The 25467-nt window shown below is 56.8% G+C and overlaps 2 protein-coding genes across 7 annotated transcripts in view; one reads left to right on the forward strand and one right to left on the reverse strand.

Annotated features, from left to right (window-relative positions):
• The window catches only part of COL18A1 (collagen type XVIII alpha 1 chain), a 48466-nt gene extending 43588 nt beyond the window's left edge, over nucleotides 1-4878 (forward strand). The window contains exons 36-41 of the mRNA XM_090272177.1: nucleotides 555-683; nucleotides 1177-1209; nucleotides 2422-2667; nucleotides 3104-3301; nucleotides 3618-3733; nucleotides 4460-4878. Of these exons, the coding sequence (XP_090128303.1) occupies nucleotides 555-683; nucleotides 1177-1209; nucleotides 2422-2667; nucleotides 3104-3301; nucleotides 3618-3733; nucleotides 4460-4670 (933 nt within the window). The 3' untranslated portion in view covers nucleotides 4671-4878. The remainder of the gene's footprint in view (nucleotides 1-554; nucleotides 684-1176; nucleotides 1210-2421; nucleotides 2668-3103; nucleotides 3302-3617; nucleotides 3734-4459) is intronic.
• Nucleotides 4879-7000: 2122 nt separating this feature from the next.
• On the reverse strand, nucleotides 7001-25245 carry SLC19A1 (solute carrier family 19 member 1). 6 transcript variants are annotated; one of them, XM_090272179.1, is made up of 6 exons: nucleotides 25192-25245; nucleotides 18553-18787; nucleotides 15335-16106; nucleotides 15064-15256; nucleotides 12324-12465; nucleotides 7001-7970 (listed from the first exon to the last, which is right to left on the reverse strand). In XM_090272179.1, the coding sequence occupies exons 2-6, from the start codon at nucleotides 18763-18765 to the stop codon at nucleotides 7698-7700; spliced, it is 1593 nt and encodes a 530-aa protein (XP_090128305.1). In that variant the 5' UTR covers nucleotides 18766-18787; nucleotides 25192-25245; the 3' UTR covers nucleotides 7001-7697. The 6 variants fall into 6 exon arrangements, with proteins under 6 accessions (XP_090128305.1, XP_090128331.1, XP_090128321.1 ...); XM_090272205.1 differs by having other exon boundaries at nucleotides 18553-18814; XM_090272195.1 differs by lacking the exon at nucleotides 25192-25245 and adding an exon at nucleotides 24571-24647 and having other exon boundaries at nucleotides 18553-18814.
• Nucleotides 25246-25467: the final 222 nt, after the last annotated feature.

A 25467-nucleotide genomic window follows, 5' to 3' on the forward strand; every position in this document is an offset into this window, starting at 1 on the left:
CTTTGGAGGCCTGTGGCTGGGGCTACTTCAGAGGACTCCTGGGTGGACCCCACAGGGACCCTGGTGCTGAAGCTGGCTTTGCCCCGGGGCAGACACAGAAGCCCTGAAATGTGGTTTCTGAAGCAGAAGTTGGGCGCCCGGAGTCCAGGACTGAGATGGGCAGGGGGAAGAGGACAGCCGTGCAGTAGGTCCCCATGGACAGGTCCACCGTCCAGAGGCTCTGATGCCCAGGGACTCGCAGTGTTCATGGATAGCCGGGGGGCTTCATGCCAAGTCCCCTTCTCCCTCCCTCCTGAGGCCACCTTCTGCCACCGGTCTTCAAAAGGTGTTCTCGGGGGCCAGCTCGAAGAGAAGGCACCCAGTTAAGTCTTAAGGACTGTCCCTTGTTGGGAGCATCCATGTCTCCACCCCAGCACCCTGAAATGTCCAAATGCGGTCCGCTGAATGTCCCGCCCACCAGAACCATGTCGCCGTTCCTGTCCCCACCCCTTGCCCTGTGAGTCCGATGCCGCCTCTGTGCGCAGTGGGACCCCATTGGGCTGGACATCCGGCAGGTGAGGATCTGGCCCACGTACCAGACCATGCTGGACAAGGTGCCTGAGGTGCCGGAGGGCTGGCTCATGTTCGTGGCTGAGAGGGAGGAGCTGTATGTCCGCGTCCGAAATGGGTTCCGGAAGGTCCTGGTGAGTTCTCTGGCTGGCCTTGCCCTACATGGTGCATAGAAGGGGTGATGACTGCCTGCCCTCGCTCATGGCGGGGAGCGCTGCATGGAGGAGGGAAAGCCCCAAGCCCCTGGGCAGGGGGCACAGGGACCCAGGCCACAGCTGGGACCCACCGCAAACCCTTCCCCCTGCCACTGTCGGGACCTTCAGGGCTGTCCCTAGGGCAGCACCGCAGAGATAAGTGACAGCAAATGCTCCTCAATGTACTTTTTAAATTTTTTTGGTAGAATTTTTTCGAGGAGTTTTAGGTTTACAGAGACATGGCCCTCACACTTTTTAAGATGCATGGAGGCATTAAATGTGTAGTGTGCCAGGCACTGGGCACGCACCCGACGCAACCATGCCAACTTCCATGGGGAGGGAGGCCTGGGCTGGGCAAGTGGACTCGGGAGGGTTGCCGCCTGTGGATGCTGGTTAGTAAGGTCACTAGAGCGACCCCCATGTTTTCTTCCAGCTGGAGGCCCGGACGCCACTCCCACGTAGGACGGTAAGGAATGCTGTTCTTTCCCAGCTGAGTTTAGGGGTGCCATTCTTCAAGCCTGGTGGATGGATGGCCAGGACATGCGGTCTGTGTACTACCTCACATTTCTGGAACAACACTTGGTACTTTAGGACCCGGGAGCCACCCCTGCTGGGGAGATGAGATGGGGTACATATAAGAGGGCCCCCCTTCAGTCCACACCCATTGTCCTCCCCAGTTCCTGGGGCCACACTCTACTGTTTATTTGAGTTTTTGTTATCCCTTATCCAGAGTGCAAGGCACAGGGACAGACCCTTCTAGGGAGGACAGAGAGGAGATGCAGGGAACCGGGGGAGGGAGATGGGTGGATGCATGGGCTGAAATACTTGAGCTTACGTCCCACAGCTCTAGGCTCCATTGAAAAACCATGACTTCTCTAATGGCAACACGTAGTCATGGCTCCCTCCCATGTGCTGGGTGCTGGTCTAGGCATGATGTACAGCTGGGGATGAAACGGGCAAGGACACTGCCCCCTGGAGCTGACATTATATGGAGGAGACAGGCAGTAAAGATAATAGGTTTGTCAATGCGTTGTATTCTATGAAGCAAATGTATAATTATATAAATACAAATATGTAAATATATATAACTTAATTATAAACTATAAATTATCAACAGGTAATAAATACCTAGTAATAGGTATATAGGTAACAGTAATAAATTATATGGTGTTGTGGGTGAAAAGAATTTGGAATCAGGTGGGGAGTGCAGAGGTTGGGATTTTAAGGTGGTGGTCACCCCGTCTCTGTGGTGGGAATGGGCAAAGGCTTGAGCTGAGAACGGGCCCATTGGTGTCACACCCCAGTGTCTGAGCTGCAGCGAGGAGGCGGCCTCAAGGTCAGGTGATGTGGTCACCTAAGGGCCCTCCAGGTCATGGCAAGGAGGTGGTTTGAGTGTGATGGAGCCAGGGGTGCGTGAGCAGAGGGCCATCAACTTGGTTTGGGCATAGACAGGATGGCCCGGCTCCCCCACCCTGGCTCCTGCCCAACACTCCAGGCATTTTAGCTCACCATTCCAATCCAGCACTCCCAACCAAGAACACAAGCTGGGGTGCAGAGGAACAGGGGTGCCCTGGGCCTAGGCAGGAAAGCAGAGCCTGGGGGGCACTGCAAGGCCTTGCTGTGAGGCTGTCAGGTATGGAAACGCCACCCCACCTACAGTCCACTCCTCCGTCTGCAGGACAACGAAGTGGCTGCCTTGCAGCCACCCCTGGTGCAGCTGCATGACGGTAACCCACACCCCCGGTGGGAGCTGCCCCCCTCCACTGCACGGCCCTGGCGGGCAGATGACATCCTGGCCAGGCCCCCGCGCCTGCTGGACTCTCAGCCCTACCCTGGAGTCCCGCATCACGGATCCTACGTGCACCCCCGGCCAGCCCGCCCCACTGGCGCTCCCGCCCACACCCACCAGGACTTCCATCCGGTGGTGAGTGATCCCAGGGGTCGAATGCCCACTAATCCCTGAGCTCTCAGGGAGGGTTCTGCGGACCTGGGTCAGTCCTCTGGTCCCCACTTTTGAAGCCAGTCCTTGCTTATGTCCTAGAGAAGCTGGGCTGGTGCATGTGATAGCACTGGGGACAGAGACCCTGCAGAGGTGGCTGGCGAAGCTTGAGGACAGGGATTTATTTGTTAGGAGGTAGATGGGGGAGAATTGCCCCCAGCACACTAAATGTCTCTGCCACCCTGGGCTGAGGGACCCCAGGCTCTTTCTCCAGGGCCCGGTGGGTGTACTCGGCCCTCCCAGGTCGGGCCTGTGCTCAAACTCACTGCCATTGTCCACGCGGGGCCGGGGTGGGAGGGGGGCAGGCAGGGGGAGGGGGCGGTGGGACTGCCGACCACAGCTGACCATGGCTCTCCTGCAGCTGCACCTGGTTGCTCTCAACGGGCCCCAGCCTGGTGGCCTACGCGGCATCCGTGGCGCCGACCTCCAGTGCTTCCAGCAGGCGCGTGCCGCAGGGCTGGCGGGCACCTTCCGTGCCTTCCTGTCGTCGCGCCTACAGGACCTCTACAGCATCGTGCGTCGCGCTGACCGCGCCACCGTGCCCATTGTCAACCTCAGGGTGGGTGCATGGCTCTGTGCACGGGGCTCCCACAGCTGGGCTGGGGGACCTGGGGTTGGGGTCACGGGGCCGGCCACGCCCTGAGAACCCAGGAAGGCTACTGTGCTACAATGCCCTTCATGGGGCTTTATTTCATGGATCTCCACCACCGTCACATGGTTTTTGGATGCTCCAGAGCACCAGCGTTTCAGGGCCACAGGTGGACTCGCCCCAGACCTGAGGTCCAGGCTGGGGAAGGTGCCTGGTCTCTGGTGCTCTGGCAGGCGGTGACCAGAGGGTGACCAGACGGGTAAACCGGCCCGACTTGCCTTCGCAGGACGAGCAGCTTTTTCCCAGCTGGGAGTCCTTGTTCTCGGGCTCCCAGGGCCAGCTGAAGCCCGGCGCCCGCATCTTCTCCTTCGACGGCAGAGACGTGCTGCAGCACCCCGCCTGGTAGGTGCTCCCGCGTGAGTGCGGCCGCTGGAGGTGGTGGGGCGCTGAATCTTACCTAACCCGGGCCCGAGCGCAGGCCTCTGACTCTGTGCCTCCCTCTCCGGTCTGATCCTATACCTACTATGTGCTCACTGTTTAAAGCTCACAAGATCCAGAAGAGCATTAATGCTACAAAACATTCTTTGTGTGTTGCGCGGAACACCCTCAGCAGCCTGCTCCCTGGGCTGCCGCTGTCTGGGAGACTGGCTGATGGCCGATGCCCCAAGGGCCTGCCTGGATTACCCAGCTCCCACTGTGTCACGTAGATACCACAGGGAGTGAATTCCCCAAGTGGAATTTCCTGGTCAGAGGATGTGTGCACTTCAAATACTGGCGAAAGCTGTCAGTTTGACCTCACACCCTTCCCGTGTGAGGGCACCTGTTCCCCAGCTCTTCTAAAAGGTGGCTAGTGTGTCAGATAAGTGTGCCAGGCCTGTCCTTACTGAAAAGCACCCAGCCTGAGGGACCAATCTTCAGGGTCACAGAGTCTGTTCCCCAGGCTGTGCCCCCAAAAGTAGAGGCAGCACGGGGTATGGTCTAAGGGTGGTGTCCCCAAGTGACTCGAGATGGCCTGATTCCCTGCCACCTCCACATCCGGCCACAACCTCAGCCCTTTTCTGCCTGTGGGTGGCCTCCATCCCAGGAGTAGCAGGGCAAGGGGAGACTGACAAGCCATGTGTCCTGCAGGCCACAGAAGAGCGTGTGGCACGGCTCAGACCCCAGTGGGCGCCGGCTGACCGAGAGCTACTGCGAGACCTGGCGGACTGAGGCCACGACGGCCACGGGCCAGGCCTCCTCGCTGCTGGCAGGCAGGCTGCTGGAGCAGAAAGCCGCAAGCTGCCACAACGCCTTTGTCGTCCTCTGCATCGAGAACAGCTTCATGACCTCCTCCAAGTAGGGCTTCTGCCAGCTCACATGGATGGATGGACAGATGGCCAGGCGGCAGGGGGCGTGGAGAAGCCCCCAGTGCCAGGCAGGGAGCAGCAGCCAGCACCTCAGAGAGGGGACCTGGCTGGGACACTTTCCTGTGTGGTTCACATTTCATATAATCCTCCAGAAAATAAAAGAAAGCCAAAGAGTATTTTTTAAAAAGTTTAAAACAGAAAGACTGGTGCCAACTCTTTCTCCTGCCCTGCCCCCTCCCAAGCCCCAACTGGCTTGGTCTTGTCATGCCGGGCGCTGTCCTCAGATCAGGCCAGGGGGTACACCTGTCTTATTCTCATGCCGCCTTCAGCACTCACTGCCCTGGGGAGGGGTGTGTGCCCTAGGCTCCCAGTGGGTCCCTCAGTTGCCCCAGGCAGGTGCCAACTCAGTTTCCTGCCTGGAACCACTTGTGTGCAAAACCCAGGTCTGCTTGCAGGCCAGGGAGGCCTCCCTCATCCCTTCTCTACCTGGCCCAGTGGCTGTGCCGGCACCCCGTTCCTGGCCCCGGCCCCACACCCAGCTCTGCCTGGGAGCATGTACTAGGATCCCCCACCCCACCCCTGGTCAGACTTGCCTCCTGCTAAGCCCTGAAAGTAGCCTGTGGAGGGGTCACAGCTGGGGCGGGACAGAACTGGATCATGTCCACAGACAAGCCCCGTGCACAGGCAGTGGGGTGAGGCCACATTTTGCCTTGCTCACCGCTGTCCGCAACAATGCATCTCAAAATCCATGTCAGTCCTTGTGGGAGGACGTCAGGGGGTGTTTAGGGGTGCACGTGGGTCTCTTGGGGAGCTGGTGGGAGTCCCTCTGGTGGCCATGCTGGGAGGGGTGGCAGGCCAGAGCCCAACTCCCTCTCCCTTGAGGTCTGCTGTGCAGGTACTGCAACCGTAAAACAGGAGCTCGTCCTGGTGACTGACGTGGTTCTGAACAGGCTCCAAATAAGAATGATCGTGTAAAGACAATGGTTTCCTGGCAGCCTTCACTGTCCTGAGGCCAGTTCTCGGGGGCCTAAGTCGCTGCGCACCCAGCGGGCAGACCCTGAGGGAGTCCGGCGTGCAGTGTGCAGATACACACAGCTATACATGGGTAGGCATGGAAGTCCCCGAGTATACAGATGCATCGGGTGTACGTGGATGGCCATTCTCTCAGGTCTCCCTGGGGCAGCTGCCTTCCCAGGCCCATGCAGGGGGGTCTACCCTGGGCTCCCACACAGCACCATGCTCTCCCCACAGCCTCTGCAGCTGGCCAGGCTCCAGGTGTCTGACCCCATGGGGCCAGGCACACTGCACAGAGCAGGGCCTCACTTGTGCCCCAGGAACAAATGTCACCCCTGCTCTGGTGGCCAAGGGGCTTGGGATCAGCAAAGGTGGTTCTGGTACCCTGGAGGCAGTGTCTGAGCAGCTGGGGCAGCTGCTGAAGGTGTTCTTGCTGGGGGGTGGGGGGAGCTCATCCCAGGCAAGGGCACAGAGCCCTGAATCATGGGGTCAGTGACCAGAGAGAGGTAAGACACCCCAGGGCCCCCATCCAACCCGTGAAGTCCCGCTCCATCGCCAAGCATAAAAGCGGAACCATGCCGGGCCCTGGCCTCAGTGTTGCCCCTTCCCAGCAGGGCCAGGGGTGGTGGTGGTCTGTGTGGACACGCCTGGGGACCCATCCACCAGTCTGACCCATACTGTTGGCCATGACTTGGGCCAACCCCTGTGTACACCCTCCTCAACTCTCGGGGCACGTGAGGTGCTCCACTCAGCCAGGAGTGTGTCCCCGACTCTCCGTGCCAAGCTGGCTCCAAGCAGCGGCCTTTTCTCCAGTCCCTGATGGCTTGGGTGCTGCTCAGCTGCCCTGCCCTGCATGAGGGCAGAAGGGTCATAGGAAGGGCAACATCAAGGACATGACAGGCCCTGGTTGGGTCCCTTTCTATCTGGAGGCAGGGGCTTGGGCCCCTGTCTTGGTCTCCCAGTGGACCCCATTGCTACCCACCCCCAGGCCAGTTTGGAATGAGGAACCCCTCACATTCAGGTCACCTGGTTTGTTGAATGTGTTTCAGGTCTCACATCTCCAGCAGCACCACTGGTTCCCAGAGCCCCAGGTGGGGTGTCTTCCAGGCCGCCCTGTGAGCTGCCCAAGTGGCCCTCCATCACCCAAGGAGTAGGCCAGTGTTAACCCACTTCAGGAAAGGAGACAATGCCGAAGGGCCGGGAGCAGAGGAGGGGCCAGCTCCAGAAGACCCCAGCACTCCCGCTTCCGCCTAACAGGGAATGCCTGCCTGCCCCCAACCCAGTGTCGCCCACAGACACACAAGCCCAGTGGGGTTTCTCCTTTATGTCAGTTTAAAAAAAAAAAGGAACACCTTGTTTAACATTCGAGCACCTGAACGACTAGAAATGTCACAGCTTGACCACAGGCCCAGGTAATCTGGGCTCCCACTGCCACACTGCAGGGCCCATGACACCCTGCAGAGGCGGGTGTCCCCTGGATTGGCATCCGAAGCCACTTCACCAGTCCCTAGGGACGAGCAGAACCTGCCTCCCAATGGGGGTGAAGGTGGGGAGGCCTGGTGGGCACATGGAACCCCACCACCAGCCACGTGTAGGCAGGGGACGCCACCCAACCCACAGTCATCTGGCAGTTGCCATAGTGTCCCCAGCAGGCTAAAGAGCACAGTCAGAATGTGAAGCCTGAGAAGCACAGGGCTCAGGGACACTGTCGGACAAGTGAAGGTGCCTCTGGCTGAGGCAGGTGGCCCTTGAGGTTTGTGTCATGGGGACAGACCACGCAGAGGCCCCATTGGTCATTGGTTGCATAATCTGAATCACGGAATTCAAACAATGCCTGAAACCCATCTTCCTGATTCCAAGGCGATGGGCAACCTGTCAGCGACGTGACGGTTCTGAGATGTCAAGGCTCCGGGCTCAGAGAATGTTGGAGGATGCAGAGCAGGTGCCTCTGGTGTCAGGAATTTGGCCACTCGCTGGGCTGGGCGGAGAGAGCAGGTCAGGCCAGGTCAGGCCTTGGCCTCAGGCAGCTCCCTCAAGGCTGTTCCTGCGGCCCTTGTGCTGTCCTCGGGGGCCAGGGTAGTGGCTTCGGGCTGCAGTTTGCCGAGGGCCCCATCCTGCAGGTTCAGCGCCTGGGTGGCCTCCTCCGAGGGGCTACTTGGCTCCTGGGCCAGGGGCAGGGGCTGGTGGTGGCCCTGCTGGAAGTGCCACAGGCCCCCTATCAAAGCCCCCAAGAAGTAGGCAACAGACAGAACCACGAAGTACACGAAGTAGACGAGGAACTGGAACAGAGAGAGGTGCAGGCGTGGGTGGGGGTGAGGGGGCTTTGGAAAGGGGAAAGGAAGGAAGAGGAGCGAGGTGGCGGGAGGCAGGGAGGGGGCAGTCGGGGGCGGGCCATGTGGACGTAAAAGTGTGTTCCTCCCTCTCCCTCCTCTTGCTCTGAGGACATGGGAACACTGCAAGGGTGGACGGGCGCCCAGCGGTCAGAGGCCAGCCCAGGAGCAGGCCCCACAGGGCGAGAGCGTCCTCCCGGCCATACCACACACAGCACCACAGGGGGGACGGGGGCGGCTCTCACCGCTTTCTCACAGAACCTCGGCACTTCTGCTGCCTCTGTGCCCCAGGCACTGCTCTCATTTCACGTGACCACACATGTGCCCTGTGCTCCATGGGCAGAGTCCCCACACTGCTGAGGGCTCGTGGGTCTCTGCATTACCTCTTACACTGCGTGTCAGTGAACAGATACCCCAAAATTGAAAGTTTAGTTTAAAAGACAAATACACCCAGGCCAGCTCCAGGCCACTGGCCCCACATGCCGTGCCTTCTCTGAGCCTGAACATCTGCCCATTGTCACCACCCAGGATGAAGTGAAAGGGGCAGAGCAGTGAACAGGAAAGGAGAGAAGCTTTGGCTGGAAGGACTGTCCTCCTGGACCCCATCAGCATTTCTAATTACAAACAAACTGCCCCTTTCTAGAATTACTTTTTAACTCAGAATAAATTGATTTATTACTCTTGATTTGACCCAACGGAGAGCCGCCAAGTGGAAGGGGCTGGGACAAGGTAGGCCGAGGAAGGCCCAGTCTTTGGGAAGACCCTCCAGGCCCTTCCTGTCTAGCCATGGGGCCCTTAGAGTCCCCACTATTGAGCAAGGACAACTGAGGGCTCCTAGGAAGGCTCCTTCAGGTGCTGGGGCTCCTCCCAAGCTAGCTGGACGCAGCCAGGCTGGCCCCATGGAAGGGCCCGGGGCCGAGAGTGCTGTCCCTGCAGAGACACCCCTACTTGGGGGGAGGCCTCCCCTAGATGGTGAGGAACAGTATCGGCGAAGGAGGCTCTCAACCCACCCATCCCTGGGTACAGGGCTCACACACCCCAGACAGCCCATCCCAACACTCACAGCTGCACACGCACCTGTGCACATGCCAGGCCATTGCAGGGGTGGGTGGGGGGCTTTGCCAAACCTGTTGGGGGTGGACAGAGCACTGTTCAGCCCAGGGGTGTGGGAGGCGGGCAGTGTGCCTGGAGGGCCCTACAGAAGTAGGGCTGAGACCCAACTGCCTGTGTAGACATGAAGCATGAAAAAACTGATGTTCTGCACCTAGAGGGCATTTCCAAACCCCACCCCAAAAGACCATTTCCAAACAGGAGGGTCTGCCCCACCTGCTTCTGCTTCCTGGTGGGGTCAGTGAGGCAATGCTTATGCAGTACCTTCAGACGGAGGGTCAAGACATCTCATGGAGCCCACCAAGCCAAACAGACCTCCCACCCAGGGAGGCCCTGGCTCCAAACAGGTGGAGGCTGCATCCCCACAGGCCGGTTACTGAAGATCCCAGTTACCGCCCTCCTGCTGGCCCATCCCCTGGCTAATTTCAGCTCGCTCCGAGAGGTCCTGCCTTGGCTGAGGATAGCAGGAGGAATGTGTGAATTTCCCCTACCTCACAGAGGACAGGCATTCTCAAACTCTTCCCAGAAGCAACAAGAACCTGTTCAGGGTTGGACAAAGGGAAACTGAACAGGACCTACCAACATCCACCCCACCAGCTCTACTTTTATCTGTCCTCTGTAAAGAAGACAAGTAGGACTTCCAGTCAAGATGGAGGCGTAGAAAGACATGCTGCGTCTCCCTCCACAACTAAGAAGGAATACAACTACCTCAAAACTATAAACAACCAGAAGTTCCAGAAAACCGAGCTGCATGGAAGTCCAGCAAACAAAGATATAAAGAAGAAATACTCATCCAGACAGGTAGGAGGGGCAGAGAGGACAGGGTGTGGTGGCGGCGGTAGCAGTGGCAGCGGCAGGCTGGCGGAAAGCACAGTCACATGTCTTAAAAAGTCAGGAGGGACACCTGGGGAGTGCTCCCAGCTCCTGACCAGACTGCGCAGCTCACCGTCCCAGCATCAGGGAAAATCAAGCCTCATTGCTTCTGACTGTGCAGACCAGTGGGGGTTGGGGTGGAGGAAGAAACTGTAGGCTCTCAGCAGAGTCCACTTGTTTAAAGGGCCCCCACAGTCCTAGAACATCCACAGACCCACCCATTCTGGGAACAATGGCCAGGGTAACAGCTAGAGAGGTGCCAGTCCCATATGGAAGAGGGAGAGGTGCCTGGAAAAGGGGTGAGTGCTGAACAAGTGGCATTGTTCCTTCTCTGACCCTCCCCCACATATAGCCCCACAACGTGGTGAAATGGGTCACCCTGTGCTGAAGAATACCTAAGGCTTCTCCCCTTACATGTAACAGATGGGACAGCTCTACATAAGACACAGAGGCAAACAAACACAGGAGCCTGTCAAGATGAGGAGACAGAGAAGTATGGCCCAAAAGAGGGAACAGATCAAGGTTCCAGTGAGAGAACAAGTGATAAGGAGACAGCCAACCTAACAGATGCAGAGTTCAAAACACTGGTGATAAAGATGCTCACAGGCTTGACAGATATGCTTGAGTACGGCAAGTGCATAAAGGAAGAAGTGAAGGCTATGCTAAGTCAAATGAAGGAAAATCCACACAAAACCAATGGTGAAGGGAAGGAAACCGGGGTTCAAATCAATGATTTGGAATATAAGGAAGAAAAAAACAGTCAACCAGTATAGAATGAGGAAACAAGAATTGAAAAACATGAGGAGAGGCTTAGGAACCTCTGGGACAACTTTAAATGTACCAATATCCCAATCATAGGGGTGCCAAGAGAAGAGGAAGAGCAAGAAATTGAAAGCTTATGTGAAAAAATAATGAAGGAAAACTTCCCAAATTTGGCAAAGGAAATAGACATACAAGTCCAGGAAGCACAGAGAGTCCCAAACAAGCTAGATCCAGGCAGGACCACACCAAGACACATCATAATTGAAATCCAAAGGTTAAAGATAAAGAGAGAATCTTAAAGGCAGTAAGAGAAAAACAGAGAGCTATCGACAAAGGGGTGCCTATCAGACTAACAGCTGATTTCTCAAAAGAAACTTTGCAGGCAAGAAGGAAGGGACTGGCAAGAAGTATTCAATGTGATAAAAAGCAAGGACCTACAACCAAGATTACTTTATCCAGCAAAGCTGTCATTTAGAATAGAAGGACAGATAAAGTTCTTCACAGACAAGGTAAAGCTAAAGGAGCTCATCATCACCAAGCTATTATTACATGAAATGTTAAAGGGACTTAGTTAAGAAAAACAAGATCAAAACTATAAACAGTAAAATGACAACAAACTAACAACTATCAACAACTGAATCTAAAAAATAAAAACAAAATTCAGCTAAGCAAACCAGAATAGGAACAAAATCATAGGTATAGGGATCATTCGGAGGGTTATCAGCTGGGAGGGGGAAGGGGAAGAAATGGGGAAATGGTGCAGGGACTAAGAAGCATAATTGGTTGGTACAAAATAGACAAGGGGAAGTTAAGAATAATATAGGAAAGGGTGAAGCCAAAGAACTTATATGCATGACCCATGGACATGAACTAAGTGGGTGAGATTGCTTGGGGAAAGGGAGTACTAGGCAGAGGGGAGCAAAGGGGGAAAAACTGGGACTACTGTAACAAAATAATCAATAAAATATACTTAAAAAAAAAAAAAGAAGACAAATAGTTGTCATGTGAACAAGGAACTGGGTCTCACAGTCAGAGAACTGAAATGAGGGTGGTAACCCACGACAGCACAGGGAAATGCCCACAGCACACCTCCGCCCTTCCCATGGCCATTGTAGGGGACGCTCAGGGCCCAGAAGACCTCAAAAAATAACTTGCATCCAGACTCAACTCAGAGGCCCCACAGTTCCAACTGGAATCGGCCGTGCCCTGCCCAGACATGGGCGGTGTTACAGCCCCCACCTGGGCCCCAGGCAAAAGTAATGCATGCCCGCACAGCAATTGGCAGATCATGGCTCCCTGGCACTGGTCCTCTGACCCCTCCCTCCCTGCTCTGGGCCTCTCACTTCATGCTCCTGATCTGACTCAGTAAGCCCAGCATATCCAGCTGGAAACGCCCGGCCCACCCTGTGCATGCCCTCTACCCTCGGTGAATCTGTGGGCTGGGTCCTGTGGAGGGGATGCTGCTGCTGCTGGTTGGGCGGGCACCACGAGGCCCTGGCCCAGACATCCCCCCAGAGTCCCCACTCACAGAGGAATCCAGCCCAAACAGAGACTCACCTGTAAGCGGACCGGTAGGCCCAGGCCCCGCTTGTCAGATACGATGAGGGTGATGATGGTCTTGAGAACAGTGGCGAGGAAAGTGTTGACTCCAAAGACCAGGGCACAGAGTTCCTTAGACAGAGAAGACGCGATCTGAAAACTTAACGGGGAAGCAGGCGGAGATCAGCCTCAGCTGGAAGGGACAAGAAGTGCCCACTATACAGAGAGAACCCCTGGGCTGCCAGTGGCTGCCAGAAACAGCCATATGGTCTGATGACTGGCCATGCCCACTAAAGCCACGGGAGAATGGCAAAACCAGCCCCAAACCCACGCCACCCACCGCAGCCTCCTCCAGTGACTCAAAATGAATACAACACAGTGCCAAATGCCACCTTGGGAAGACATTTAGAAAGTCTGCTAGAAACCCTGACACAGAGTGCATCTTATATTCACTACAGCATTCTTGGAAAATCATCCTCAGGAGAATAGGCAGAGCATCATGAGGAAAATTCTGGAATTAAAGTCTTTAATGATTTTGAAGTCATTAAATCGTTCAATAAATTAGAGAAAGAACAGTTAAATGAGAGCAGAAGGAAATAAGACGCTCAGAGCTCCCAGTCCTCTGCAAAGATATCCACATTTGAATGTACTTCCTGTTAAAATCTCAAAAGTGCCTTTAAAAATAATGACTAGCCCTGGCCCGTGTGGCTCAGTTGGCTGGAGTGTGGTCCTGTAGACAGAAAGGGTTAGAGTTCGATCCCCAGTTCAGGCACGTATGAGAAGGCAGCCAATCGCTGTTTCTCTCTCACATCAATGTTTTTCTTTCTCTCTCTCTCTCCCTTCCTGTCTCTAAAAAATGGGGAAAAAAAAAAAAAAAAGTCCTTGGGTGAGAACAAAAAATAATAACTAAACAAGAACTATTCTAAACTTCAGAAGTATAAACAAACAAAAATACCCAAGAAGCCTTTGAAGAGAATGACTGAAGCCAAGGGCTTTCTGCCATGCTGGAGCCCGGGGACCAAGAACTACATGAAGTGCCCGAATGAGCCATCACATGACAAAGACTGCCCACAAACTGAGACGAGACCTCGTCAAAGATCTGAGAGGACAGATTAACCCCTGGGAAACTGGGGCTGGGTCAGGCCCTGCCAGCACAGCGAATGCCACGCCATCTACACGAGTGCTTCGCGTGGCTCACTGTAAACTCTGTAGGGAGGGTTAAAGACAAAGCAGAACACACAGGATCAAAGGCCCCTATCACGTGGAAGATAGACTATGTACTATGGGTAGATAAGGAAAAAAGAAATCCCAGCAGGAGGAGTCCACAGCCACGAAGTGGCCACGACCACCAGGGAGCAGCCAGCCCTGCTGCACTGAGAAGAGGCAAGCTGGCCCTCCGGTCACAGGGGTAGCGTGGTGTGCTCAGTGGCACCTGCAGTATCAACCAATGCCCCCTTGCTAAAGCACATGCCCTTTGACCTGGCCAGTCCCTTTCTAGGTACATCTGAGGCCATTATCTGAATTAGGAAAGAAAAATGCAAGTTGGGAGGATATCAATCTCAGTGTTGTCTGTCATAGCAAAATATTGAAGACGGCATCCCCATCAGCTGAGGATTAGCCATGTGACATCTCACTTGTCACCAAGAGCACCAGTTGCACCTGCATTTTGGACAGCTAAATGAGAAGGGTGTCTTCTAGCAGGAGTGTGGTCAGGGTGTCTGCCAGCACTTGGCCCTTGGGAGCAGGACAAGAAGGACACTGGGTTTGGTCCAGGCTCTCAGAGCCCAGAGCAGGTACAGACTAAAAGTGGGGGTGCTAGCACAGGGTCAAGCCAGCACTGCAGTGGATCAGGAGACTGAGGCGACTGTCTGGGCTCAGGAGAAGGTGAGGACAGATGTTCTGACATGGGTGTGGCTGGATGGAGGATGGGACTGGAGGGGCCCCACGCTGGGAGTTGGGGGGAGGATTATGGTGACAGACACACCCACTAGGTGCGGGAGACGCAGGAGGTAGGCTTCTCTGTGCCTGTGGGGGGGGGAGCGCGTGTGGTGGGAGCATGCAGCTTTGTGAAAGGTCCGTTCAAAGGAGCACAGAGGGTCTTAGAAACAAACAGAACGTGGGTAAGGAAAGGCTCTGGAAAGCACAGGTGAGCAGGTGGACAGCTCTCAGGATGTCACTGGGCAGGTGCAGGAAGGTCTCCAGGGGTATGAGGAACGTGAGGGCATCAGGAGAGCCCTGGACAGAAAGAAGGTGAGCTGGCAGCCTGGTCACTCCTTGGCCAGGGGCCGCTGTTCCCCACAGTGGGAGCAAAGAGGGTGAGAAAGGCCACGGAGCAACCCAAGATGGGACCGCAGCAGCGCTTAGGGCCTGGGCAACAGGGCATGGAGGCTGGGAGGGAAGTCATCGCGAGGACCAGTCCCTGTGGACACCAAGTGGCCTCAGTGGGAGGAGCAGAGAATATGTCACACAGAAGGGCTCCTTGCTGAGCCTCAGGGTCATAGCAGGCAGCTGGCACTGATGTCCTATGGACGAGGGGACAATTGGGCCCCTGGCTAAAGGTGTCCAGAGTTCACCGCTCCTCCCACCCCCAAAGCTGCTTCACACTGCTCAGCACATACCTGTTTTACTCCCTACAGAACATCCTAGAAAGGAGGCCTGGTAATACATACAGACACCCCACCACCAGGCCCCGGGCCCTGGCCTTTCAGTGGTTGCCTGGGCCGGTGGCCACTTGTCCACCCCACACAGCCCAACTCACGTGGCAATGGGCACCAGGAACTGGTAGGAGCCGCGGAAGAGCACGAAGGCCATGTAGCACAAGCTGATGCTGCTCGTGCGGTGCATGAGGAAGACCAGCCCGGCCTGCACCGCTGTCACACCCCCAATGACCAGCTTTGCCCACAGGGCCCAGCGGATCTTCACAAAGCCCGCAGCAAAGGAGGTGATGGCACCTGGGGAGACAGGACAGTCATTGTCATCCTCCAGGGGTGGATGGGGCAGGTGGGGCAGGTGGGGCCAGCTGGGCGTACCTAGCAGAGTAGAGGCGGCGTCCACGCCACCGTTGTAGACCTTGGTGGCGTCTGTGGTGGGGGCAACCACATTCCACAGGATGTGCACATAGTAGACAATCAGGTAGTAGCCGGTCGAGTTAAAGACCCACCAGAGGGACCAGAGGCGCAGCTGTGGCAGCTTCAGGCTGTTCCCCAGCTCCCGGAGCATGCGCATGAGGGTCCAGTCCCCCCAGGTCCCCAGCAGCGGCCGGCTGAGCTTTCTGCCCACAGGCCCGCCAGGGCCCGGGTGCATCTGGTCCAGCTCGGAGGGCGAGGCCCCGCCACGGTCAGGCTCACTGTGGTTGAAAAAGAGGCTGCGCTTGGGGCGCTTCAGGAAGAGTGTGAGGACCAGGGTGAAGGTGAGGAAGGCCAGCGAGATGTAGTTGAGCGTGATGAAGGAGACTCTGCCCGCGGTGACGAGCAGCTGGCCCAGCACGGAGCTGGTGAAGACGCCCAGCAGCACTGCCGCCCGCGAGTAGCCGGCCATGCGCTGGTAGTGGGCGGGGTGCACAAGCGAGAAGATGTAGGAGGAGTAGGCGATGCGGGCAGCCATGGTGAGGCTGAAGAAGAACTCCATGAACTGCATGTGCAGCACCGAGTGGCCGAACAGCAGCAGCAGCCACACAGAAATGTAGCTCAGGCTCTGCAGGACGAGCACCGGCTTGTAGCGCAGGTAGTCCGTCAGCAGGAAGATGGGCACCAGCACTGCCAGGTAGGAGTAGGACAGCACCGGCGTGATCTCGTTGGTGACCTGCGCGGGATGCAGGCTCGTGACCCCACAGCAGCTCAGCACTGCAGCCACCAAGGAAGCCCTTTGGTAGCCACCTCCCGCCCCCCAGCCCACGACCAGAGCCACGCCCCGAGCGCGACTGTGCTAACACCGTATTGGTGGCCCTCAGACCTGAGAGGCCAGCAGGCACTAAGGACCCACTTCACAGATGGAAACCACAGGCCAGGAGAGAGTCCCGGTCAGCGTGGGGGGCTCACCCAGAGGCTGGCTGGCCCCACCCACTCCGGCTGGTTCACCCATGGTGTCTGCAGCCCTGGATCTGCCCACCCGGATGTGCTGCCGAGCCAGCTGCAAGAGTGCATCCAAGTCTGTACTCAGGACCCCAAAATGGACACACGAGCCGATAAGCCTTCAGGAGCTCAGAGGGACCCTAACCGAAGCTCCGGACCTGGCACCCATGGAAGCCAAGGGTGACTCTCAAGACTGTGGTCCCCAAAACAATGAGCAATGAAGGCCCCCCAGGACATTTCTGGTGCAAGTCAGTGCCCTGGGGAAGCTGAATAACCTGTGTTTGGTCACTGAGAGCTGTGGCCCAGTTACAGCTATCAGGGCCATGTTTATGAAAAATTCTGGGAACATCAGTCTCTCCCTGACGAGATCTATTGGCAGATGACTTGCTCAGGCTCAGGCGCAGCTTGCTGTCAGAACCCAAGGGGCAGGGTAGGGTCAGAGAAGAGGACCTGCTGGTCTTTCCCTTCTCCTCCCTGCTTCCCGCCTCCTGCAGAGGACAGTGCCCAACAAAGGGCCACGGGCCTGGGAGGCTGCAAAGTCCCTGGGGCAGATGGTGCCTTTCGAGAGACCCAGCACCGCAGGTCAGCCTCCTACTGGCTCGAGCCCAGAGTCTCCTGGATGCATTCCCACAGGAAAGCGCAGCACGGGACAGCCAGGAAACACTTCGTGGCAGTAATTGAGGAAACACAAATCTGGCAGCTATCAGATGGGCAGAAGGTCCACAGGGGCAAGAGGGAACCTGAAAGCTGCAGGTGTCCAGGACACCGAGCATCGGCAAAACAGTCTTTGACCCACATGGGCCCAGCAGCCCCAGCTCACGTGCACTCCCCAGAGATAAGCCTATCACCCCTCTGATGACACCCAAGCTTGGTGGAATGGCTTAACTTCTGGAATCTACTATATAATCAGTTATATGCAACCTGAGAGGGCAGGTGAATGGGACTTACAACATTTTTGCCATAGAGATTTTTCTTGTTATCTTAATAGAGCTTCACATACATGATTCCTGTAATCACCACAGCGGACAATGTCCCCCAACCCCTTAAGATCAATCAGTGTTCTAAGGAAGGAGAGCCCTCTGGCTGACCAATGAGTGAGGGATGTGAGGGAGTGTCACTCAAAGGAGCCCCCAGAGGGCCTGGGGGGGCACGGGAGACAGCCCCACAGACCCCAGCCCCAGCCTCTCTACCCAGCCTTACCTGGGAAGTAACCGGCTCCAGCAGTCAGCACTGGCCATGGGATCAGACACAGTGACAGACCAGCAGGGCTCTGAGTTCGTGGAGGACAGCATGTGGCCATTTCCATCTTTCCAAGGTGGCTACTTGGAGGAGACGGGCCACATTGGCACCGCCACCGCATCTGACTTAAACTATTTGAGGGTCTGCAAGTGGTAGGGGCCGAGCTCCAGGCCAGGGAGAGGCAGGGGCTTTCCGAAGAAACGAAGGGCACAGTGGGACCCAGGAGAGTCCAGCAACAGTGACATGGGAGTGGGGAGGCTGGCGGCCACACTGGGAGGGCAGAGGTGGCCGGGGGAAGGGGGTGAGCAGCCTAGGACCAGCTCAGACAGAAACCGGCTCTGGGGCAGTGCTGGGGGTTCCCCGGTGGGTGAGCAGGGTGACGACCAGTGCTCGGACAGGGGTCCTGACTATGTGCTTCATCAACCAACAGCCTCTGAGTTTCTTGGTTTTATTTTATGGAAAAGGAAAGAGCAAACGCTGGAGAAAGAAAGCGTTAGGGCTAGAGCCTGTCCTGACTCCTCCTCGTACCACCGTGACTCACCTCTGGTATGAGCTTACTAGTCAGGTTTCAACAAGATCCTTTGTCCTTGCTGAGTGAGGAAACATTCCTTCAGTAACCCCTTTAGGCAAACGGCTGCTGAGACCCTGCTGGAAGCAGGTGCCAGGCAGGTGGGCACACTCTCACCCTCTGGCGCGCCTCCCTCAGAGGCCGGCAGCAGCTTTGGGCCTCCTCTGTGGCCAGTGTCACTCTTTAACTGGCCTGGTTAATAAGTGAGAGTCAGGCCTCTGAGTGCCCCATGAGCAACTGTGGACAGGACCCAGGATACCACATGGCCATCTAACCTCAACAGCCCCAGCTGCTTCCCTGTCCAGGGACCACCCCTGCCCACTATATCCCTTGTTCACAGGCCGACCCTGCCCGCTCTGAGCCCACGTGCCTGCTTCTGTGTGAAGTTCTTGTCAGGGCCCAGGAGGTAGGGGGTGATGAAGCTCTCTCCAGGTCGCATCTGGGCTATGAAGCCATAGAAGCAGAGGAAAGCTACCAGGCATTGCCAGGACTGAAGTTCGTGGCCCGGCCCAGGCTCCAGCCTGGGCTCTGGCTGGGACTCCGGGGGCACCGGCTTCTTCTCGGCCTGGCCAGAGGGTGCCATGCTGCCCAGGCCCCAAGCAGCCCTGGAGAGACCGGAGGCGGTGCTGCCCCTGGAGGGAAGAGCAGAGAGTCAGGGCAGATCAGCAGCCCATGGACACCTCCCCTCCGCCCCAAAATTCTGCTGAGCCCTTTCTCACTTGGTCATGATTTCACACCCACATGGAGTTGGGGAGAGGAGCCCATAGGCCCCAGCCCCATGCTCTCAACCTGGAGCTTATAACAATCCAGAAGCCATGTCCACCCTATCGGGCTGGCACCACCTCCCAGGAGTTTCCAGGGCTTCCCGGTCCCATATGGTAACCATCAGCCTTGTGGGGATCCTTAAATGTTAACTAAAACTAACTGCAATTTAAAATCCAGCTTCCAAGTGCTCATAACAGGTGGGCTGGGCACACACCCTTCCTCAGGAGAGGTCTCAGGGACAGCCTGCTCTTGCTGTCCCATTGGCCTCTCGGGGGGAATCCATGCACAAAACTGGGGGATGGGCAGATGTGGTTTGTAGGTAGAACAGGAACGGAGACAAAAGGAGAAGCAGGAGCCAGAGAGTGGTGTGATCGAGAAAAGGGGGAGCTCCAGACCACCATGAGCTGAGGGAGGGTGGCTTCACCCAGGGGCACTTTGGGTGGTGCCTCCATTTGGCGCAGGGGTGAGGGCGCCATTTCTATGCCCCCCACTTACCCTTTCTAACAGAGAAGGGCAGATAATCGTGTCTAGTTATCTGAACATAAAGTTAACTGCTGTTTATTTTTATTATTACTTCTCTATGCTACATGATATCGGTTTTCCATTAAGCCACTGATACAAAGTTCACTTTTAAGTGAGAGTCAAAACAAGCTGCCATGGAAACTGTGTCAGGCGAAGAAGGGTGCCCAGGCTAAGATACACAGTGAAGACGAGGAAGTGGGGACACCCTGGGTGTAGAGGGGGGCCAGGCTGAGAGATGTTGGGACAGGTCTGTGCTCCTTACTACATGGCTTGTCCTGGGAAGGTACCTGTAGAGGGTCTGGATTTGGGGAGAAATTCTCTCCAATTCCCAAGCAGTGAGCACTAAAAATTCCCAAGATGTGGGAGCTGGTGCTCTGGAAAAGCCACCAGGTTCTGGGCACTCAATCCAGCATGCTGCTCAGAGACCATCCAAGAAGGAAATGTTCCCACCCTCCTCCCTGGGTGAGGCCCAGGAGAACCAGGTGACCTCAGAGAACCCCAGGGGCCACCAAGGGTAGACAGAGACCTTGTATCAGATCTCTGATTGCTCTGCACAGGCCAAGGGCCTCAGCAAAGGGAACTGTGGTTGGATGAGTGAGATTCCTTCACCTTCTAAGCCCCTGTGTTTATTTCTGTGGCTCACATCACACTCAGGAAAAATGAGGTCGGGGGGTGGTAGTGAAATGTCTCAAGAAACCAGGCCCAGTGGGTTTGTTTGTGAGGCTACAAGGAAAGGCAGAGCAGGGGCAAGGGGCAGCTTTGGGGATTCCAGAGAATTTCAAAGGGAGGTGGTGATGGCAGTAACAACGGCCCAAGAGTTACCGGGTCCTGGGATGGCCCCCCACCATTTCAAGGGGCCAAATGAAACAATCAGCCAGGCAAGGGGGCTAGAGCCTGGCCCCTCACCCAGCACCCAGGAGCTAGCATACAGGCCATACAGGCCTGAGGCTACTTTTCCAATCCCCCAGGGGTTTGCACACAAACAGCTGAGAGGGCCTTGGCCCCTTCAAGGGATGGGCAGTCCCAGACTAGGAGATGTACCATAGGCAGAGCCGCCCACCTACCAGGGACCCCATTCCAGCTCCAAGACACCCCTCAGCTCACTTTCCCACTCCAAGTGCCCTGTTTCCTGGAGACCAGAGCAACCACACTCACCCACCTGAGCAGCAGGCATGGGGTGAACAGTGAAGAATTTAACGAAGCCCAGAGTCCCCAGGAGTGGGGCCCCCACCTTTCCTATCCCCCAGGGTTTCCAGGAGCTGCATAATTGGTCCCTCTGTCACCTCCAGAAGTGATAGAAACTTTCCTACCTGGTGTACCCAAATCCTGGGGCAATGGTAGAGGTCTCAGAGGTCTCAGATACCAGTGCCAAGCACTCATGATTTCATTTCTTTTTTTAAAAAAGATTTTATTTATTTGATTTTTAGAGAGAGGGGAAGGGAGGGAGAAAGAGAGAAACATCAATGTGTGGTTGCCTCTCGTGCACCCCCAACTGGAGACCTGACCTACAACCAGATATATCCCCTGATTGGGAATTGAACTGGTGACCCTTTGGTTTGTAGGCCAGCACTCAATCCATTGAGCCACATCAGCCAGGGCGTGATTTCATTTCTACATCCTGCACACCTACAGCTTCTGAAAGCCCCAGGCAGTGTTTCTTAAACTACAGGAAGAGCTCGTCACAAAATGAGCTCTAGGTCCTTCCTGCCCCACGTGGCTGTCTGAAAGTCTCGACCTGGCCCAGGACTCTGCACCTTAACATGTGCCAAAGGCATGCCCACAGGTGAGCAAGTGAGCACGCCCATTAGACACGGCGCCAGGACTCCTGGCTGGTCTGGACAAGCTCACCTCCTGGACATCCAGTATCCAGGCTTCAAGGTACCCCACCCCCAACGACCCAGTTCTCCAGGGTCACAACACAGGTGAACCAGCCGCACTCACTAGAAGGATGGACATGCAAGGAGCCACCCCAGGTGATGGCCAGGAAGCCCCCAACACAGATGGAGGTCACAGACTAGGGGGAGTGTCTGCAGATACCCGGGGTCCGGGGCAGGAGAGATGGGGTCCACACATGCCTCTCTTGGTGGCATCTGAGGCTGCCTCCTCAGAGTCCTACAGGCTCTGCCTCAGGGCTGACTCATCAAGCCCCTGACCTCACAGCCCGCCCCTCCAGCTCCACCCCTGCAATCTGGGGACACTGCTTAGTGCAGGGCTCAACCTGCTGGGCCTGTAACTACCACAGTCCCCCACCTTGTTCCTGACTTACACGACAGGAGCCAGCACTGCAGGCTGAGGCAAGAGCAACTAAAGGGACCCCTGGGGGCCCCAGGAATGGGGCAGTTAGTGATTACATTTCTTTGAACTAAAGGCCTGCCCTGGGGCTGACTTGAGTCCCCTGTGGAATGGGCCTCTCTCCTGTGCATGTCCCATACCATGCTCCGCACTGTTGTACACACACTTTCAAATACTTATGAAAAAGGTGAGGGTAACTTCAAAGAGAGCTGGGTGGGACAGGGTCATGGGGAGGATCAGGGGCCAAAAATCCAGGATCTTATCTGTAATCCCTTTTTTGCTATGGAAAAAATGTGGAGCACCACAGGGCCAGAGCATGTTTACAAAGCAGAGTTTCAGTCCAGGGCACAGTGGGCAGCTTACTCAGCATCTCAGGAGGAAAGGCCACCTGTGTGGGGTTTGTGGTTCAAAGAAAAGAGCTGACTGAGAAGCCAGGGCCCTCAGCTACCGAGGCTGGGCCCTGCCACCCAGGCTGGGGTTTACCTGCCTTAAGTCTTATTTTGTCAGTTTACTCAGCTCACGTAAGCGTAATCACCAATAGTGGCAGGCAGTCAGCGTCCCCAGGTAAGACTCAAAGTCCTTGGCCGGGAGGGCATGGATTTCTCTTCTCTATACTGGCCCAGCCCAGTCTTGGGCCCCAGAAAGATGAGGGGGAGGCACACAGCACAGAAATGGGCATAGAAGGCAAGTGAGGCACCCAAGCTCAGGACAAGTGGCAGCAGGTCAGGACTGGACCCCATGTGTGCTGACCACAGCCCAGCATCACGAAACTTCAGGCCTTTTCAGGGCCAGCTGGAAAATCATGAGGTGGCTTCCCCAAAGACCTGTTCACCTGCCTACAGGAGAAGGCTCTTACAGTTCCCCCTCAGACCCTTTCTGCACCTGCCCTGGGGTGTGTGTGTGTGCGTGTGGAGCACCAGCGGCCTCCCCTGGCTCCGTCCTCCCAGCACCTAGGAAGGCTGGAGATCCAAGCAAACAACACCTCTCTTGTGTTGTTTTTAAACCAGCTACTACTCTTCTAGGTTACCAGAGGGGTTTCTTACATTTTGAAAACACCTGCTGGTAAAAAAAAAAAAAAAAAAAAGAAAGAAAAAATCTTTGCTCCCCTACTCCTGCCCCAGATCACATGATAGAGTTCTGTGTTCCAACAGTAAAATTAAACCCACTGGCACCACTGCCATAGACACCCAACTCACAAGTTTAAAATACTCTGGAGGTATTGGTCATCTTTGCCCAGCACAGATAACTGTAATATTTGGGGTTATAATAAATCCACTGAGGCAATTAGCAGTGCTAACAAGAGGATGAAAAGATGGAGGGATGCAGTCCAACAGAGGCAGCAGAGTAATGCAACACTGGAAACCCTGGGGTCTGGGGCCTGGGCTCCCAGATCTGAAGAGGGACGCAATTCTGCTGGGCCAGAGCGCCTTGGTTCTGCAGATTCAATCTGGGCTGCAGGGGGCCCTCCAGTCTCCCATTGGAGCAGGGGGCACTAGTCACTTCTTAGCAGGGCACCCATCACGCAGCTGCAAGGGCTTTCTCTCTTCTACACTTTGGGCGGCCATGAAAATAGCTTCGTCTAGATGCATTCTGCATTACTGAGCCGACTCAGATTCTAATGTGTATCCTGAGACCAGCAGACGTGATATTACCACACAGTTTGCACCTGGACCACTCTGCTGGATTCTCCAGGACAATCTTTTCAGACAGGGAAGAAGCCAGGTCTCCGGGAGGGACGATCCAGTAGGGGGTGCGGCAGGGGTGTGGAGGCCGGGGAAGGGTGCCCTGAAGGGGACTGTAGGAGGAGCTGTCCAGTGGGCACTTGGGGGCTCTGGGAGGGTCCTGACTATTTCCCTGTCTGAAACAATTGTCCTGGAGAATCCAGCAGAATTACCTCGGGAATAGTTCTCTAGCTCAGCGGTTGGAAGGATCCACTCGGGAAAGGGGTTGAGGACACACTGCCCTGGCTCTGAGACAACTTCCAGCGCGCTGGGCGCAAAGCGCGCGAAGAGCTGCTCGGGAGGTGATCAATCGCACAGAACCCTCGGCGAGTCAGGGGCCTTGCCGACACGTGGCGAGCGGGGTGGGGTGGGGGGAGCGGGGCTCCCTCGCCTAGTGCCTTTCCAGCCAAAGTGGCGTGCGCGCCGTGGCAAAGCGGCGTGCGCGCCGTGCCAAAGCGGATCCACCAGGTGCCAAAGCACCCGGGGTCCACGAGACCAGAGGAGGGTCTGGGTGGCGCTCACAGCACCAACTAGTCGGACTAGTGGGGAGATGACTGGAGGTGAGCCCGCCGCGCCGCGGAGGTTCACAGCGTGTGAGCCCCAACCAAGGGGCAGAAATGCTGCCGTGGCAGCAAGTCAGCTGGGCTAACATGGGGTCCACACGCGGGCAGTGGCGGAGGCGGGGCTTCGCGTGGGGCCCACGGCCACAGCTGGCGGGAATGGGTCTGTATCACCATGCCCCCAGGGTGCCGTGCACCCACACCGCGGCCCGGGCTCCTGCATTCATCTCTGAGACGCCAGCCCGCACCCGGACTGCACTCACTTCAGGGCCCCCCCAGGTACTCGGGGTTCCCGGCCCGCGCCTCACCAGGACCCCGGCGTCCCTGGCCTGCATCCCTCTACATTCACCCCTGAGAACTGGAACCTTTGTCTCCAGCTTTACCCCGCGCCCCAGGCCCGCACCCCTCTGCATTCACCCCTAAGACCCAGAACGGGTGCGCCATGCATTCACCGCAGAGACCCAGAACCCGCGCGCCCGGGAAGCTCCCGGCCCGAGTCCCTACATCTCCGCCCCGCAGGCCGATTACCTGGGCGGTGTGTAGAGCTGCTGCTCTGACCCATGCACAAGCCGCGCGCCAGCCACAGCGCCCAATGCGGCCCGCGATCGCGGGCGCTGCCGGGAAGTTAAATAAGCCCCGCCTCCGCTCCGAGAGCGGAGCAGTCACCTTGCGGGGCCACACACCTCCCCGCCCGCGTCACCTCTCCGGGTCACGTAGTTCCCTCGTGGAGCATGCCTGGGCGCCTAATGGGGGACACGGCCCACCCCCGTATGTCCTTCGGACCCCGGCTGCAGCCACAAACTGGACAACCCTCCCGGAGTCCCGTCCCCGAGTCCCCGCTGGACTACCCCTCCCAGAGCCCTTGAACCGCCCCCCCCCCCGGAACAACCCATCCCCGAGGCCCATCCTGGGGTCCGCTAGATCACACTCCTCCGCTCATCGGCTGCAGCCCCCACTGGACCACCCCTCCCATAGCCTCCGATCGCCCACTGAACAGCCCTTCCTATACAGCCCCCTTCAGAACCCCCCCATCCCGGGCCGCAGCCTCCACTGAACCCCCACCCACCCACGTCGCCCCTCTCCCCGCGGCTGCAGCCCCTACTGGACCATCCCTCCGGGAGTCCTTCTCCGTAACCCTCTCGCGCCTACCCACAGGTCGCCCTGGTCACAGCTCGCCGACGTCGTAGGGCTGTCTCAGACCGATCTGAAGGGAGGCCCTCCCCGCCCCCACCCCAGCCGAGACTTCCCCTTGGACAAGTGCCGGCCCCCTGACCCCTGCCGCGTCCCTGCCGCGCCTGCCATCCTGAGCAAGAAGTTCATGTGCTTTTTCTTTTAGGCTTATTTTAAAGCGTTCCAATCCTGGCTTACCCACAAGCTCAAGACAAAGACACTGGTCACTGTGCCAGGCAGGACAGGACTGTTGGG

Source organism: Furipterus horrens, unplaced genomic scaffold (assembly GCF_987537825.1).
Source record: "Furipterus horrens unplaced genomic scaffold, mFurHor1.1.pri manual_scaffold_1, whole genome shotgun sequence".
Lineage (NCBI taxonomy): Eukaryota > Metazoa > Chordata > Mammalia > Chiroptera > Furipteridae > Furipterus > Furipterus horrens.